The following is an 18911-nucleotide window of genomic DNA, read 5'->3' as shown; positions in this document are numbered from 1 at the left end:
TGTTATATTTAGATGTTGTTCATGTGTTGTTAGTGTTTGTCGGTGTTTCGAGTAAGCACCGGCTAGTAAATTTGTATATTGCGTGTCTGACCCGGATGGTGTGCTAAGAGGACACAAGGATTATACTGCTTCGGGCCGAATGTCCCTATGTCTAGTTTTGAGCTGCTCGTGTTACTAGCACTGAGTTTGTAGTAGGGGGTTACAAACTAGCGAGAGAGGGAGGTAGCTCCCAAGTCTCTGGTGTGATGCGGTGTGTTTGTTCGATGAATCACCCCTGTGCGATCAATCGATATGTGATGAATCGATGTCCCTAGTGGGACGCCCTACTTTCCATTTTATAGGTCAAGGGAAAGTAGGGGTTATAACCTAAGGAAGAGGAGAAAGAGAAAGAGAAATAAGGCTCTTGGAGGTGCACCGTCCTCCTCGTGGGTCCCGCTGACCCTATAGATCATGGTGGCAGTGGCGTCGTATCGGGGTCCTATTGGCCACTACAGCTTACGTGCAGGCATCACGTGCCTTTCTTGTCTTCCATTCCATCCGAGCGGACGGAATGGTCAAAGGGCCCCTGATAGAAAGCCATGCGGGGGCTAGCGATACAGTGCCAGTCAACTGACGCCGATTGACCGACATTGGACGGTGGTCAGGCAAGGAGTTGGCAACATAGTGCTGGCCTGTTGATGCGATGGGCGACATAAGTTTCCCAGCATGGCCCGATGCGACTGCCAGTGGCATCAGGACACGTCCGAGTCATGCTCCTAGGCGTGCGCTTCCATGCTGTAGTGGTTGAAGCGGTTCGAGTCCTATTCTGGGACCACTACTTTGGTCTAGTAGCAGATTCGATCCCCAAGGATCGGGTGAGGCAGAAATCTCTCCCTAGGAGCCAAGCAAGTCAGAGTCCGACCCCCGGGGGTCGGACAAGGTGAGGCTCTCCCCGTGGGACCAGACGAGACGTCGCCTGGCCCTTGGCGGTCGAATGAGGCAGAAACCTCATCCTCGGCATCGGTCGAGGCGTGGCCCAGCCCCTAGGGGTTAGACAAGGCGGAAACTTCGCCCTCGGAGTCGGACGAGGCCATAGTTGCATCTTTAACCATCGGATGAGGTGACATGATGTTTTTTAATCCTTTAACTCGAATACCCATGTATAGATATCTGGCAGTAGCCCTCGAGCCTTCGGAGGAGTGAGACACTCCTGCAAAGGTTTTTTCATGATTTATTGCTCCTATGGCCGTTGCGCCATGGAGGCAGGTCGTTATTGGAACTTTGATGTTTTTCCCCTTGGTTTGTTATACCACATAGGGTAACCGAATAGGATTTAGATACCAAGCCTCTATGTGGGAGATTGGCAAAAGTAGACATGGGTGCTCAGTCCCTAGGGAGGAGACGTGCCGATAATTCATTTTTCCACTAGGTGCGCGTGAGCGCACCTGGTGGGTGTAGCCCCTGAGCCTTTGGAGGAGTGAGACACTCCTGCAAAGGCTTCTTGTGGTTTGTTGCCTAAGGGTGCACGGGAGTACTGTTTGTTATTATCGTTTTGCAGGATGGCAAGCTACGTATGACACTCGCCGTTTGTCTACGACCGTGTGTTCGGTCTCCTTGCAATGCCGAGCCCTCGAGACCCCGAGCGTAGCAGGGGTCTAGTCAGGGGGTCAGTTCGTCTTGTGATCATCATCCCTTATGCATTCATTTGCTAGAACAAAGGGGCTAAGCCGGGCCGTGCTTTCCTCGCTGGATGGAGCATGGTGCTCGATGAGTTGTTAGTGGGCTTGTTCGAGTGGAGCCCTAGCATCCCCTTCGTAGGGGCCTGGTTCGAGGTCAGCTGGTGACTGACTCTAGATTCTTGGTGGCTAGTTCATATAGTTCTCAGATCTGTGTGACCAGTCTGAGGGCTCGATGCCTTTCTTTTGGGGAAAAACCATGGACTTTGCATCATCCAAGACTCAAAACGAGGGTTGGGACGCCCGTGGCACTTCGCGTGCTTTGGGTACTGGACACAAGCAGGCCTGTCCTTAACCTCCCCTCACTCTAAGGTGCCCTAGAGCGGCCGTGAACCCACTAGTGTGCTAGCCTTTGAACTCCTAGGCATCAATGGGCCGTAGGAGCATTTTTATCTCCATATCCCTCTTACCTGCGACGGCTCGTGGCCTTTGAAGTCGAACCGTCGCCCGATGGATCCTTTGTGGGGAAGATTGGGATAGGCGTGCACTCGTATCTTGAGGCGGTGAGGTGACTGATGCTATGAAAAATAATGAGGGCTCAAGCCCTGAAGGAAACGAATCTAGTGGGGCGTGTGGCATGTTAATTTAGGTGGACGCTTCGCCCCTTGACCGTTCCGTCGTTACCTTATAAATGAAGCGGTTTCTCCCCAGCCTCTGTACGTGTAGCCTCATCCTTTGCCCTTCTAATCTTTCTGCCTTTCACTCCTGAGTCCCAGCCTTTGTTTCAATGTTTCCACTCCACCACCGACGAAGTTTTTGCTCTCTAGCCTTACGCTGCTGCCGGATCTTCTGCATTGCCATCCTTGTTCCTCGATGGAGCTATGGCCTCACTCTGAAGTTCTCCGCGTGAGCATGGAGGGTTTAGTCAAGAAGGGCCTTCTCTGCACAAGGGCCACGATGAATGAGTGGATCGTACCTGGTGGCGAGGATGTGCCATTGTCACTCGATGGCTACGTCATCTCCATCCCCTTCCACGAGCTGGGGTTCATGACTCCTCCCCACCGATTCCTTCGAGGGCTATTGCATTACTATAGGCTGGAGCTACAGCATCTGAATCCTAACAGGATTTAGCACATCTCGGCCTACATCGCGCTGTGCGAGGGGTATCTGGGGATCAAGCCCCACTTCAAGTTATGGAAGTACTTCTTTGCCATCGAGCTATAGAAGAAGAAGGAGAATAAGAAGCCAGACCTAGCGGTGCCGAAGGGGTGCACGAGCATCCATCTGTGGGGCAGCCGAGCATTGGAGTATACGTCCATCCCCTTGTCAAAGTTCAACAAGGGGTGGCATAAGCTCTAGTTCTACCTAAAGAACGATGCCACTGGCCCCCTACCGATCTTCACTGGCCTCCTGATCGAGGAGGTGCCAAGGGTGTGGAGATACGGGCCCATCGAGAAGTAACAGAAGAGGCTCGGCGACCTTCTCAAGGCCATCATGACTCTAAAGTGCCGCGGCCTTCGTGGGACCAACTTCATAGGAGCATACCATGTTAGGAGGCTAGCGCCACTGATGGCGTGTGCCCTTCCGATGTATAAGATGATGCTGGATTTTGCCCCCGAAGGGACGGTGATGGTCATCGGTGAGGCTCTCAGTGTCGCCAAAATGGCACAGCGCCTCAAGCAGGCGTTGGAGTTCCCGATGGATCCATCGATGGATCTTGCCCTGATGACCCTATCCTGGGGCATCCACAATGCAGCCAGACACAGGTTTGATTGAACTAGTAAGCCTTCTTCGAGTTTCTTTTCTTGGTCGACCCTCCTCTGTTCTCAAACTCTAATCACTAGGATTTGTAGCCTAGCCTCATCGCCCATGATTCTAATTTGCCACTGGCAGAGGACGTGGCGCGGAGGGCAGTGAACCACGCCGTGGCTAAGGCGGTGAAGGCGAAGAACGATTGGAAGAAGGCAAAGGAGTGAGTGAAGCTCTAGCATGGAAGGCGTCGGCAAGGCTTAGAGGAGAGCGACAATGATCAGGAGGAGTAAGAGGAGGAGGACTCCAACATTCCTTGGGGTGTGCTGGTGCTCGAGCATGAGTAGGCCAACGTGGGGCGGGTCAACTTGACCCCGATTCCATAGGATGCCCTAGCACAAACTGAGGAGGACGCACCTCCAAGATCGACAAGGGAGGACGCGCTCTTGAGGTTGGTGGAGCAAGTCTGCCCTGCTCCGACCGACCCTAATGCGCCTCCAAGATCGGCGAGGGAGGACACACCCCTGAGGTTGGCAGAGCGAGTCTGCCCTGCTCTGACCGGCCCAACCGAGGATCAAAGCGGCCGATAGTCGATGTGGCGGAGTCGGAGTCAAGCGGCCAGCCCCTGAAATGACCTTGGATAATGGCATCGAGGTGAGTTAATGACTTCTTCATCCTTTTGTTGTGTTCTTAGATTTTGTTGTGTGGCATTGGTGCTTTTCACATGACCGACCCCCGCAGACCTCGGGAGCCAGCTGGCATGGTGCTAGGGATGCACTGTGATGGCACCAAGGTGGACATGACATGACCTGAGGAAGTGGGGGGGGGGGGGGGGGGTAGAGGCACTGATTGTGCCAGGGGAGGCGCTCATGGAATCGGTGCCCGCACCGGTCGATGCGCCCGAGGTGGGGCAGACGGGAGGAAGTGCGACTGAGGCATCCCCTGTGGAACCAACGATGGCTCAAACTTCAGAGACTGAGCTACCAGCCTCCTTAGTCATCGAAGGGTCCACTCCTAAGGGAGCCCTGATGACGGAGGGGGTGCCATCGGCCTTCGTCGTGTTGACACCGATAGTTGCCACAGCCAACCCCTCGGTTGGTGTTGGGTCCTCCCAGTCCCTTGTCCGGCTAGGTGACAATCTACTCATGTGGGGAGGAGGCCAGCTCCGATGGGCTAGGCGGCTGGACCCGAGCGACTCGGTGTTCACCCTCGATGACCCGGCAGAGGAGAAGGACTAGACGAGCGTGCACTCAGGACTTGAGTCCATTGTTTGCTCCCTGACCGACGCGTTGGGGGTGTTGAAGGATGACATCGCCCCAACTGGCTAGGTTTGCCGTGTCTTCACATTTTCTATTTTCAAGCCCTGTTTATATGATTCTAACCTGATTTTTTCGTAGTCCCTTGCGATGCGCAGTCGGGAGAAGTCCCTATTCCTCTACCATGAGAGGGAGGTCCGAGGGCTTGCTGTTGAAGTGCCACGACTGTGGGAGGAAGTGGTGAGCCTCCAAACCAAGGAACAGGAAGCCTGTCAACATGCTGATGAGGCCAAGGACAAGCTCAAGGTTGCAATCACCAAGGTTGGGGAAGATGCCATGGAGCATGGACGACTCCACCCGGCCCTCGACCTTGCTCGACGTGAACTCGAAAATGAGCGAAAGTCAAAGGAAGAAGTCGAGGGCCTGTCCGCCGCCTTGGCCGGGGACATTGGCGCGCTCTAGGGGGAGAAGACGGTCCTCGAGGAGCAAGTGAAAGGTGAGGCTCTAGTTACCTTTTCGGTTGACGTTCAAAGTCAATTTTCTGACACTCTTTGGTGTTTGGCTTGGGCAGCCCTTCAGAGGCAACTATCCAAGGTGCGGGGTCAACTCCAGTCCAAGAGCGATGATCATGATGCCTTGTGCGCTGCCGTCGGGTTGGTCTTCGATGACCTCAAGGTTGCCCCAGCCATGGAGACGAGCTCGCTCGTAGTCCCGGTTACTCAGATCCTAGATCAGGCGCGTGCGCTCGCAAGGGAGGCCCTGCACACTGGCATCCATCGAGCGTTCGCCATCACCCACTCCCACTACATCGACATCGACCTCCCAATGATCAGTGAGGGCTTTGCGCCTGGCTACACTGACGCCGAGCTAGAAAAAATCAAGAAGGAAGCGGAGCCCTTGGTGTGGGACCTATGGAGAAGTTTGAAGAAGAGATCCTGCCCAAGAATGTTAATTAGATAGCCGAGACTGGTGTTGGTCTTTCTGCAAAGACTTTTATTCTAGCCAGAAAACACTGTTTGGCCCCTCTGTCTCTATATATATAAAGTTCATTGCGATCCTACCCTTGTTTTATGTTAAGGCATTAGAAACTTAAATTGCGAGCAACTAAGTAATGATCACGCTGGTGAGCAAGTGATGCCGTAGCCATCGGGGCGTAGGCTTTTTGCATTCCGACCAGTTTTACTCATCGTTAGTTTTCGGCAACTCTTATTTCTAGGTCTCGTCATGACAAAGAAAGGTCAGATGGGAAAATGTTTTGAGTATATGTACTCCTATCAGCCCCCGAGTAAAACCCAACCCCAGGTAGTTGCCAGGGTTGGGTATTACTGAAGTCTGATCAGATCGGAAGCGAACCTGATAGGAGGCAACATTTTTTGATTTTTGCAGAAACATCACTTAGTTTGATAAGCATAATGAAAGCTTTGGAACTAGAAAACTAAGGGTAAAAGCGACATAGTTGTTCGATGTTCTAGGCGTTGGCATTGACTTTGCCATCTTAAGCTTGTAGGTGCTGGGTCAGAGTACTTCTGTGATGATGTATGGTCCTTCCCATGGCGCTGAAAGCTTGTGGCAATTTTTGTTGCTCTTTATGCGGTGAAGGACTCAATCGCCTATGCCAAAGGCGCGACCCTGCATGCGTCGGCTATGGTACCATCGTAGCGCCTGTTGGTATTTGGTCGAATGCAGTAGGGCGACGTCGCGTGCTTCATCAAGCAGGTCCATGGCATCTTTCAAAGATGCTTCATTTTCGTGCTCATTGTAGGCCTTAACCCTCGGCGCTCCATAGTCGAGGTTGGTTGGAAGGATGGCTTCGGAGCCGTAGACCATGAAAAATGGCGTGTAACTGGTTGCCTAGCTGCTGGATGTCCTTACGCTCTAGAGTACCATGGGAAGCTCGGTGACCCACCGTCCGCCAAACTTGTTCAACTAGTTGAAGATCCTAGGCTTAAGGCCTTGTAGGACCATGCCGTTTGCGTGCTTGACCTACCCATTCATGTGGGGGTGCACCATGGTAGCCCAATCAATGCGGATGTCATGGTCATCATAGAACCAAAGGAATTTCTTTCCCATGAACTGTGTGCCATTGTCGGTTATGATGGAGTTTGGGACTCCGAATTGGTGGATGATGTTCGTGAAGAACAACATGGCCTGCTCAGATTTGATCACGATGATCGGCCAAGCCTCTATCCACTTTGTGAACTTGTCCACGGTGACAAGTAAGTGCATGAAGCCCCCAGGCGCCCACTTGAGGGGCCCGACTAGGTCGAGCCCCCAGATCATGAATGGCCATGAGATGGGGATCGTCTGGAGCACTTGAGCTGGTATGTGAGTTTGCCGAGCATAGTACTAGCATCCTTTGTAGGTGCGTAGGACCTGCTCGGCGTCGGCCACCGGGTCGCTAGTAGAAACCTTGTCGAAATGCGTTTTTGACCAAGGTTCTAGGTGCGGCATGATGTCCGTAGACCCCTCCATGGATGTCTTCTAGCAGGTCCTTCCCCTGGTCAGTGGTGATGCAGCACTATAGGATTTCAATGAGGCTGCGCTTGTAGAGCTCCCCTTCAATGACGACGAAGTACTTGGTGCGATGTGCGAGCCATCGGGCCTCCATCTTGTTAGCAGGGAGCACCTCATGGAGGAGGCAATCGAGATAAGGTGTTCTCTAGTCGGTCAGAGGGTTAGGCTCTACCACTAGGTCTTCGATGAGTTCCATGACCTCTAGGTCAAATGGAACTGAGGGTCGGTCAGCCCTCGAGCCTAAAGCTGGTGGCTCGTTGCCAGTCTATCCTAGTTCCTCATATCAGACCAAAGGCTTGTGCAGGTCGCTAGTGAATATGCCGGTGGGGACCGGCTCTTGGCTCAATGCCATCTTCGCTAATGTGTCAGCTACTTCATCGAGCCACCTTAGGATATGGTTGAGTTTGAGGCCATTGAACTTGTCCTCCAACTGCTGGACTTCATGATAATATGCAGCCATCTTGGCATTATGATAGCTTGACTCCTTCATGACCTGGTCAATGACCAGTTGCTAGTCACCTCGGACATCAAGTCGTTGAATGCCCAACTCAATGGCGATATGCAAGGCATTGACGAGTGCCTCGTACTTAGCCACATTATTTGAAACCAGGAAGTGGGTGCGAATTGCATACCTCATGCTCACCCCGAGGGGGGGGGAACAAAAACCAACCTAATGCTAGTGCACTTCTTCATCCATGACCCATCGAAGTACATCATCTAGTACTGCTAATCAACGGCTACCGGTGGCATTTGGGTCTTGGTCCACTCGGCCGCAAAGTTAGCTAGTACCTAAGACTTGATGGCCATTCATGGGGCATACATGATGCCCTAATCCATTAGCTCGAGTGCCCATTTCATGATTCTCCCTGTGGCATCCCAGTTCTGGATAACCTCATCAAGGGGGAAGGATGACACGATGGTCACCTGGTGTGAGTCGAAGTAGTGGTGCAACTTCCTCTTGGTGATCAAGATGGCATAAAGGAGCTCCTAGATCTAGTGGTAGCATGTCTTGGAGTCATACAAGACTTCACTAACAACGTACATGGGGTGCTGTACCTTGAGGGCGTGTCCCTCTTCTCCCCATTCTACAACCAAGGCGATACTGACCACCTAAGTCATAGCTGCGACGTAGAGTAGGAGTGGCTCTCCTTTAGCTAGTGGGGCCAGAATCAGGGCCTTTGTCAGGGGCACTTTGAGTTTGTCAAGCACCACCTTGGCCTCAGGCGTCCACGCAAATCAGTAGATTTTCTTTAGGAGCCAATAAAGGGGGAGCCCCCGCTCATCAAGGCATGAAATGAAGCGACTAAGGGCTACGAGGCACCTGGTAATCTTCTGAACTCCCTTTCAGTTCGGAATCAGGACCATGTTCATGATGGCTAAGATTTTTACCGGGTTGGCTTCGATGCCACGCTCGGAGACAATGAATACGAGCAGCATGCCCCTTGGGACCCCAAAGATGCATTTCTCAGGGTTGAGCTTGATGCTGTTCTCCCAAAGCTTCCTGAAGGTATGCTCTAGGTCAGCCACGAGTTGGTCAGTATGCTTGGACTTGACTACGATGTCATCCATGTAAGCCTCAATGGTCCACCCGATGAGGTCTCCAAAACATTTGGTCATGCAGCGCTGGTATGTAGCCCCAATGTTCTTGAGTCTGAACGACATCGTAACATAGTAGAATGATCTGAATAGGGTGATGAAAGAGGTCGCGAGCTAGTCGGACTCTTTCATCACGATCTGATGATACCCGGAGTACGCATCAAGGAAGCATAGGGTTTCGCACCCTGAGGTCGAGTCAACTACCTAATCTATGCATGGCAAAGGAAATGAATCCTTCGGGCATGCCTTATTGAGGCTCATGTAGTCAACACACATTCTCTATTTCCCACTTTTCTTTTTTACAAGAACAGGATTGGATAACCACTCTGGGTGGTATACTTCATTGATAAAACCGGCCGCCAAGAGCTTAGCAATTTCTTTGCCGATGAGACTCCACTTCTCCTTGTTGAAGTGGTGAAGGTGTTGTTTGACCATCCTAGAGCTCAGCCTGATCTTCAAGGCATGCTCGGTGACTTCCCTCGGAATCCCTAGCATATCCAAGGTTTTCCACACGAAGATGTCTCAATTAGCGCAGGGGAAGTCGATGAGCACACCTTCCTACTTGGGGGAGAGGGAGGTGCCGATGCACACCATCTTGTTGGTAGAGTTGTCGAGGTCGACAAGGACCTCCTTGACGTTCTCCATAGGCTCAAAGGTTTTGGCCACCTGCTTCGCATCGGGCGCTCCTTTGGTGATGTCCTTCCCGATGGCTGCTAGCTCCTCAGAAGCGAGGGTCGCTGAAGTGAGCTCGCAGCTCTCAACCTCGCACTCATAGGCCCTCTCGAAAGAAGAGCCGATGGTGATGACCCCATGTGGGCCCGACATCTTGAGCTTGAGGAAGGTGTAGTTGGGGATGGCCATGAACTTCGCGTAACATGGTTGCTCCAAAATGGCATGGTAGACAGGGGAACCCAAGTACCTCAAAGGTGAGGGTCTCTGTCCTATAGTTGGATGGATTCCTGAAGGTGATGGGTAGGTCAATCTGCTGATTGGTATGGCCTGCTTTCCCGGCATGATGCCATGGAAAGGCGCCCTGGTTGGTCGGATGCGCGCTCGATCAATGCCCATAGCGTCGAGCGTCTTGGTGTACATGATGTTGAGGCCACTGCCTCCATCCATCAGTACCTTGGTGAGCCGCTACATGCCGATGATAGGGTCGACCACAAGCGGGTACCTACCTAGGTGTGCAACGCTATCCGGGTGGTTAGATCGGTCGAAGGTTATGGGAGACCCTGACCATTTGAGGAAAGCAGGCATGGTGGGCTCGGCTTCGTAGACCTCTCGGCATGTGAGCTTCTATCGACGCTTGGAGTCGTATGCCTCTGGCCCACCAAAGATCATGTGGTAGCCATTCGGCGATGGAAAACCGTTGTCCTTCTCCCCGGTGTCATTGGCTTCTACCTTGGGCTTCTTCTTCTGCTCCCATTTCTTGGAGCCACTGGTGAAGAAGCACTTCATGAGGGAGCAGTCCTTGTACATGTGCTTGAAAGGGAAGGCATGGTTTGGGCATGGCCCCTCAAGCAGCTTGTCGAAGTGATCGGGGCTACCCTCGGTCATTGCCTAACCAGCCTTTCGCTGGGCGACAGCCATGAGCGAGCCCCCACGCCCTCTTTGGTTCTTCTTCTTATTAGAACGGTCAGAGGGGCCTTTGTCGGCGTCCTTGTCCTGCTTCGCCTTGCCTCTAGAGCGATCGAAAATTGCTCCCACCGCCTCCTCGCCAGAAGCATGGCTAGTCACAATGTCGAGGAGTTCCTTGGTAGTTTGTGGGCCCTTACGTCCCAACTTGTGGACCAAGGACACGTAGGTGGTCCCTGATAGGAAGGCTCCAATGATGTTGGCATCGACGACATTAGGAAGCTCATTGCACTAATGGGAGAAGCATCGGATGTACTCGCAGAGAGTCTCACCCGATTTCTGTCGGTAGTTCTTCAAGTCCCAGGGGTTCCCAAGGCATGTGTAAGTGCCCTAGAAGTTCCCTACGAAGATTTGCTTCAGGTCTGCCCAACTCTAAACGTAGTTGGGTAGAAGGTCCTCCAGCCATGTTCATGCCGAGTCGGCCAGGAACAAGGGAGATTACAGATGACAAAGTTGTCACTGACCGCACCGCCGGCCCGATAGGCGAGCTGGTAGTCCTCGAGCCACAAGTCGGGGTTTGTTTCCCTAGAGTATTTTAGGATGTTAGTCAGCGGGCGGTATCAGGGCGGGAGTGCTGCCTTGAGGATATGCCAACCGAAAACCTAGGGCCCCATCGGCTCGGGGCTATGACTCCAGTCCTCCTTGCGTTCATATCATCTTCCCTATTGAGGGTGGTAATCACGACTGCTCCCTCCCCCCACATCATTGTGAGTACACCGGTGGGCATCGAGGGTGTCGTGCACGTCACGGTTGTGGCCGAGGCACTCCTACACCGGAACCATGATGCACCGCCGGCCACCGTGCATCCCTTGGTGGACTGATGTGTCCCTATCAGGCCGCATGGAGGGTGAGTGCTGGTTGGCATCGAGCTCATATCATCAAGACAGCGAGCTCTTAGCCTGCTGCGTAGCCACACGCTCGAGCAGCATTCAAACCTCATGGTGGGCCCATCGATCCTCAAGCATCATGGGCTCTAGAAGCCCCCTAAGGAAGACTGCGGCATCAATGATATTCTAGCCTACCCGAGCGAAGTGTGGGAGCGCCTGATTGTCCTTGACGATCCTCCGGTTCACGTCATAGGCCATGGCATGTGCACGTCCTCCATCTCTGTGGTGCTCAATCTTATAATTGAGCTTCGCACATTCCTGCTCGAGCTGGAGTCGTGCTTCCTCAAGCTCAAGGTGTTGGGCCTTCAGTTGCTCCACCCATAGGTGAGGTGGGGCTCCTGCACCCCCCTCGACCTCATCATCGAGGTTGTTGGTCGAGGTATACTCCTCCTCACGGATGCTCTCCACATGTCCCTTGAGGGTACCTGTCATGAAGCATTCATGAGAGGGGTGATGGCTCCCCCTACTAGAGTCAGAGCCAGAGAGTGACTCTAACTCCTCTACGAGGAGGTTATGGAAAGATTCCGTGACGTGTTCAATCACCCCCATGAACTCACCGCTCGCGTGGGACAAAATCATGCATTGTGCCACAAGGGGGCCAACGGTCTCTGCGGCGATGCAAAGACTGAATGGGAGCACTGTCGGGGTGCTCTGGATGAGGTATTCTGGGGAGAGCAGCTCTCCCCTGGTAAACTGTGTCATGACATTAGCGAACGAGAAGTTGAGGTGGCGTAGGTCCTCTTGGGATGGTTGGGGTCCCAGGAAGACACCAAGCTGACGCTCCAACCTTTTGTAGTCGAAGTCGAGGAGCTGGTCGCTTCTAGGGCGCAGGCCTTCGGTGCATGTAGCTATAGCTCCTTAAGCGCCTCAGCGATCATGTCGAGGTTGGTGGAGTGGAAGGGCTAAACGACGATGGGCACCCGTGTTAGCTCTCCCTCCGCCGTGATGATGAAGTCTAGGTCCTCAAAGCGCACATGTGCACCCGGGACCCAGCTGATGCCGTGACTATCCATCTAAGGCCTGGTGTTGATATCGAAATATGCAAAAAGGCCCCTACCTAGCATGCCAACTATCGGTGTTTCGAGTAAGCACCGGCTAGTAAATTTGTATATTGCGCGTCTGACCTGGATAGTGTGCTAAGGGACACAAGGATTATACTGGTTTGGGCCAAATGTCCCTACGTCCAGTTTTGAGTTGCTTATGTTACTAGCACTGAGTTTCTAGTAGGAGGTTACAAACTGGCGAGAGAGGGAGGTAGCTCCCAAGTCTCTGGTGTGATGTGGTGTGTTTGTTTGATGAATCACCCCTATGTGATCAATTGATATGTGATGAGTCGATGTCCCTAGTGGGATGCCCTGCTTTCCCTTTTATAGGTCAAGGGAAAGCAGGGGTTACAACCGAAGGGAAGAGGAGAAAGAGAAAGAGAAATAAGGCTTCCAAAAGTGCACCATCCACCTCATGGGTCCCGCTAACCCTATAGATCATGGTGGTAGTGGCATCATACTAGGGTCCTATTGGCACTGTAGCTTATGTGTGGGCGTCACGTGCCTTTCTTGTCTTCCATTCCATCTAAGCAGATGGAATGGTCAAAAGGTCGCCTAATAGAAAGCCATGCGGGTGGCTAGCGGCACAGTGCCAGTCAACTAACGCCAGTTGACTGATGTTGGACGGTGGTCAGGTAGGGAGTTGGTAGCACAGTGCTGGCCTGTTGATGTGATGGGCGACATGAGTTTCCCAGCATGGACCAATGCGACCGCCAGTCACATCAGGACACGTCCAAGACATTCTCCTAGGCGTGCGCTTCCATGCCATAGTGGTTGAAGCGGTTCGAGTCCTACCCTAGGACCACTACTTTGGTCCGGTAGCAGATCCGATCCCTAAGGATCGAGCAAGGCAGAAATCTCTCCCTAGGAGCCAGGCAAGTCAGAATCCAACCCCTAGGGGTTGGATGAGGTGGGGCCCTCCCTGTGGGACCAGATGAGACGTGGTCCGACCCCTAGGGGCTTGGATGAGGCGGAAACCTCATCCTCAGCGTCGGACGAGACATGGCCTAGCCCCTAGGGGTCGGATGAGGCAAAAACATCATCCTCGACATTGGATGAGGCGTGGCCTAGCCCCTGAGGGTCGAACGAGGCGGAAACCTCATCCTAGGCATCGGACGAGACATGGCCTGACCCCTGGGGGTCAGAAGAGGTGACATAGCCCGACCCTCAGGGGGCCGAATAGTTTTGTTAAGTGGGTTGCGCATTTAGTTGATCCCAAGTCTGGTGATATTGTTCATGATGGAAAGGTAATCTCACTGACTGAGGAGTCAGTTCATCTTGTTATTTGTGATAAAATGGAATCTATTTCTGGTTGTAAGCTCCCTTTAGCTTTGAAGTTGAAGATATCTCAGTTGGTTGACAAGCATTTCTTTAATTGTGGTTCGTCCTTCAATTTGGATATCATTTCTCTTGGGAATGTGTCCAAAGACTTTCAAGATATGTTCGCAAAGCTGATGCGGCATGTGTGTACTACTGATTTGAGATTGAAGGAGTTAATTGTGGATGTTATGGAAGCTATTGCTCAAACTGATCCATCTGTTGAAGATGATGATCCTTTATCTATTAATGTTGCAAGTCCAGATGAAGGTAAAAGTGACCCTGTTATTGTCCCTAGTATGAAAGGTGATTGTTGTTGCTCTTGCTTTTTACTTTGTTTATATAATTTTTCTTTTTTGGTTCTTTTTCAATTTTGAATCTTAATTCTATGTAGATTTTGTTCCTAAAGTCTCTCAGAGTATACCTGTTGGTAATAATCAGTCTATTGATGTTGATTTGGAGGGGAAGTTAAAAAAGAGTAAGTGATCTGTTTTGTGTTAATGGTAGTTTCTATTTTTCAAGTTTTTTGTTTTTGATGATTTCACTTTATATAGTATCCTTGATTCTTATTTTTTTTATAGTTGGACTGTTAAGCCTAGTGTTTTGTATCTTGTTTTTAGTGTTTCCTGTCATTAATTTTTAGGCTTGTAAACCTTGTATTATGATTATGCTTACCATTCACTTTAGTTGTCTTAATATACTATAGTAGGTAGACCACTTTGCTATATAAGTAGTGGTAAGGACCTTCTTGTTTATTATTTTCTACCTTTTGTTCGCTACTATAGTTTTTCATTGTTTGTTATCAGCATTTTTCTGCAATTGTTTGTTTTCTTATTTTAATGTTGATCTCTTCTTTAGGAAGTTCCATTGTTTTAAGCCAGAGATTGAAACCTATGTCTTCCCCTAATATGGGTGCTGACGTTAGGCTTATTCATGCTTCTGTTCGTAACCCTTTGGCTGACAGAACTAATGTTGCTTCTCATTTTGGTGGTTGTCATATTTCTTCTGATTTGGATAGGGATGTCATTCTTATTGATAAAGAGAATGTTGTTATCCCTAATTCTATTTCCCCATTTCCTTTTCAACATCGATCTAGAATGTTTCCATCTAAGGTATAGTGTGCTAAGAATTCTCTCTTTGTTTTCCTTTTTTTTCTTTTTGCTGTAAGCTTATTTTTATTCGTTTTAATTTGTAGCTATCTCAAGATTCTTAGAATGGCTCTGTTAGTAGTAGAGATGAGGTTAGGTCCTAATTTTTTGTCCTTTGTTGTTTTGTTTTTGAATTTTTGTATTCTATTATTGTTGTTGTCTTGTTTATATTTCATTTTCTTTTTTAGGATCGTGTAATTGTACAAACTCATCCATTTTCTAATGAAGAAACTCCCCGTATTACACCTAAACTTTCTATGAAGCCTCCAATGCTACCTCTCAGTCATAGTTCTGTGAAGAATTCTCAAAAATCTACTGCCAAAGGAAATGTTAGTTTTCCTTCTTTCTTTTTGATTTTTTCATTTATATATATGTATATAAAATTTATATTTATAATTGTTTGTCTTTCTCCTTTTTAGGATACTTCTCCTGTTGTTTGTACTGGTTCAAGGTCCTTTTTTGATAGTCAGAGTTGAAAGTAAAAAAATGATGTTATCTATAATTCCAAGTTGGAAAAAGCGTGGATGAGCTCAGAAACTCCTAATTTGTGTCTGAACAAAACTCATGGTTTTCCATTAGATTCTTCTATTGATCCAGCAGGTGTGGCTGGTCGTTCTGATTCCAAATCAAGGGATTCATCAACTGGTGGGAAAGATCCTGTTCATGGTCCTAGAAGGATGGTTTGTCCAAGACGATATCGATATTATGGTGATGATTTTGATAATCTTCAAGACAAATTTAAAGTTTCAAAATCTAAAATTGCAAACTACAAGGCTATCCGTGCTTTGTCAAAGTCTAGTCCCAGCAAGTAATTGCTTGTCCTTTTTTGTTATTGATGTGCTCCTATGTATTTCTTTGTTTTTTATGTAACTAATCCTTTTTTTATCTATTTTGTTCTTTTTAGTGAGGATGCTTTGTATTTTGGAGGTGTTCGTTGTACATACTGGTCTCTTGGAGAATGTATGAAGCCAGGTGGTAAAGTAAATAATTTTGTGGTGGCTACATTTTCCTATCATCTCTTTTGTTGGCCTGATGGACATCCAGATGTTTCGAAGCAGCATTACTTCTTTTCTAACATTTCAGTAAGTGTTTGATGTTATGTGTTAGATAATGTGATCATTTCTTTAATCCTAATGTTTTTGAGTTTGAAGGATAATCTTCAAAAAAGATCATGCTAAAGTTGATGGTGATGTGATGATGAGAACTTTTTAGCGTTCTGCAAAGGCTAGGCCACTTCATCGTTCCAACTTGGTAGGTTTTAAAGTAATGTTTTCTAAGGTTGATGAACCATTTTTTTTCTTTTGCTTTCTTATTTGAATATTTATTTTATTTTTTTGCTTGTGCAGTTGTATTTTCCAACTTTCTATGAAGATCATTAGTTTGTCTTTGTTGTTGATATTAAGGACAGGAAATTTGTGTTCTTGGATTCATTCTATTCTAAACTTCATGCTTACTAGCAATATGTTAGGGAAAAGATGGTATGTTTTGTTTCATCAGCTTTTTTGTGTGTTAGTGATTAATTATTTGATGATCTTTTTATATTTTTTGATCTAGATTCCATAATTCCAATTTTGGTGGAACAGGTTTGTCAAGACTCACATGAAGTTCAGTGAATATGGTGTCATATATCCAAGTGTGCCCAAGCATTCTCTAGAAAATAAGTATGTGTTTGTGCTTTTTAGTATTTTTGATTAGTGTTAATTATTTTTTATTTCTCTTTAGTCTTGTATATTTTTCTTTTTTGTTATGGTTACCTTTGTTAATTACTTGTTTTATCGTATTAATATTTTTTAAATTAATGTAGTGTTGATTTAGGAGTTTATGCTATGATGTTTCTTGAGCATTGGTCATCGCCAAGATCTTATTTGTTTTCTTTGTTCAGCAGCAAAGATATTGCAAATATCTAGATCAATTTATTCAATGAGATGTTGTTCAACCCTAGGAACACTGGTAACAAGAATCCAGTCATTACTTTGTTTCAAAAAAAGAACCAGTCATTACCTATGATCACAATCAGTTATTATCGGTGCTGGCCTCCTTTTTTTTGACTTGTTTTTTTAGTTGACTGTATTTTTTAGGAAGGTGGCTCCCAGTAGCTGTTATTTCTTGCTTTCTTTTCTACTTTAGTTTTCATTGTCTGCAGTATTTTTACTGGTTTGTAAAGGTATTAATGCTATGTCAAAAACTTTTGGTCTTCCTGTCTTGTAATAGGGTAGTACTTATGGAAGTGCCTTACAATATGTTTGTACTCTGTTGCACATCATACAAGCAAACCTTATATTACAGTTCTTAAGTCTAATATAGTATTACATATGCTGATGTTTTTTTGAAAAATGTCTTGCTGACTTGTTGTTGGCTTCCATCCTCTTATTCTACTTCTTCCTTGGAGCTATTGAGTTGTTCTCCTCTGCATCAGTGTTTGTTTGATGCTTTCTTCATTCTCTTTATCTTAGGCTTGCTTGGTGATCCTATCAAGAAAAAATGTGTTGACAATGGTGTTGTTTTTCTAATTATATCACTATACATGATAACTGATATTAGTTAGTAACTAATATCACTTGCTTTTTTTGTGTGATATTCACCTAAATTTTCATTTGTTGTTGATTTCTTCTTCTTCTTGGTCTCTTTCTGCTTCATTTTCTCCTTTACTTCTTCTATTGCAGTCTTCATTCTCTTTGGTTTTGGTGGCCTGCCTTTCTTTGGTGTTGTATCTAGATCGTGAATAATATTTTCTGAATTGTTGACCTCAGTATATGTTGTTCCACCTATTTGTACTTCTGTATGTGAGTTTGGTTCATTCTAACCATCCTGAATGCCTTGAGGTGCTAGTAACTTTTCTAGGTGCAAGTCAATCCTTTCCATTTATGCTATAAGGTAATCTATTGCTTCTTCCTATTTAGATGCTTTTGAATTCAGTATAGTGGACTTCCTTGATAGTATATTGAATATGAGCAGAGAACTTGTAGCTGTTGTTTTGTCTTCTAATCTTTGTTGGATCAATCTCATATCTTTTATCCTCTACCTATCTATTATGTGCTTATCTGGTATGGTGCTAATTTCTTTTTCTATTATCACTTTCAAGATATGGGAGCAGAGTATGTCATCTTTGCTGAATTTGGCATAGATTCAACTGACTTCTTCTTTCCCTTCTATCATGTCAATTAGCACTATGTATTTCCTTATCCTTTGTACCTTATATACCTGGTTGCTTCTTTGCCATACTTCGAAAGCCTTGTCTTGTTGAATCTCCTTGTAAGTGAGTGTTGAAGTAGCTTTCAGTTAAACCTGGAATTTCTTGTATATGTTTTTGTTATATAACTCATGTGCTTGCTTCTCAAATGTGTATCCAAAGAGTAGTTTCTTTGGTCTTTTTTAGTTGCTATAGTGGTCCTCTAGGTTCTCTGCTCTGTCTATTGTCTCAATTATGTGTTCATACTTCTCTAGAAAGCTGATAATACTATAGGTTGGACCCACATTTACTTTGAATCTTGCATTTGTAGCATCACTTCTTGATGTGGTTTGGATGAAAGGGAAAAATCATTGTTGTGGTAGACTGGGATGAATCGTTTCCTTGTTTCCCACATTTTTGTAAAGTACTTGTTTTTCTTTAGGTTTCTTTCCTTGATCATATTCTCCCACAAGTACTCAAATTCCTCTTCTGTGACATAGTTGTTCACTATGTCTTCAAATTCCTCATATAGTCCATCTTTAGCTACAAATACTTTGATGTTCTTTGAGTAGCATTTGGTGTTGATGTGGAAAAGGCAATTTTTGTGCCTTGTATTTGTCATTACCTCTTCAATTGCTGTTTTGATAGCTCTGTCCTGGTCAGTTATTATAGTTTGAGGGTGCTTGCCTCCCATTGACTCTAGGAATGTTTCAAAAACCCATTTGAATGTTGTTGTTGTCTCATCATGTAGGAAAGCACATCCAAAGATGCATGTCTACGCATGGCCAGTGATTCCAACAAAAAGTGCAAAAGATAATCGATATTTGTTTGTCATATATGTTGTGTCAAAGCTGACACGGTCTTTGAAATCTGCATAGTATTTTAGTGATGATCCATCTCTCCAAAAGATATTTTTGACTTTGTTGTCATCATCTAACTCAA

At 47.4% G+C, this 18911-nt stretch overlaps 1 protein-coding gene and 2 pseudogenes across 1 annotated transcript; 1 reads left to right on the top strand and 2 right to left on the bottom strand.

The window, feature by feature from the left end:
- Positions 1-9328: 9328 nt before the first annotated feature.
- Positions 9329-9889, bottom strand: LOC136479887 (uncharacterized). The gene has a single exon (XM_066477605.1). The coding sequence runs from the start codon at positions 9887-9889 to the stop codon at positions 9329-9331; it is 561 nt and encodes a 186-aa protein (XP_066333702.1).
- A 3741-nt stretch (positions 9890-13630) lies between these two features.
- On the top strand, positions 13631-16962 carry LOC136479886 (uncharacterized; annotated as a pseudogene).
- Positions 16963-17341: 379 nt separating this feature from the next.
- On the bottom strand, positions 17342-18663 carry LOC136479885 (protein FAR1-RELATED SEQUENCE 2-like; annotated as a pseudogene).
- Between the last annotated feature and the right edge of the window lie 248 nt (positions 18664-18911).

This window comes from Miscanthus floridulus, chromosome 9, assembly GCF_019320115.1.
Source record: "Miscanthus floridulus cultivar M001 chromosome 9, ASM1932011v1, whole genome shotgun sequence".
In the NCBI taxonomy this organism is placed as follows: Eukaryota; Viridiplantae; Streptophyta; class Magnoliopsida; order Poales; family Poaceae; genus Miscanthus; species Miscanthus floridulus.
The sequence above is the reverse complement of the archived record's forward strand: the minus strand, read 5'-3'. Positions and strand labels throughout refer to the sequence as shown.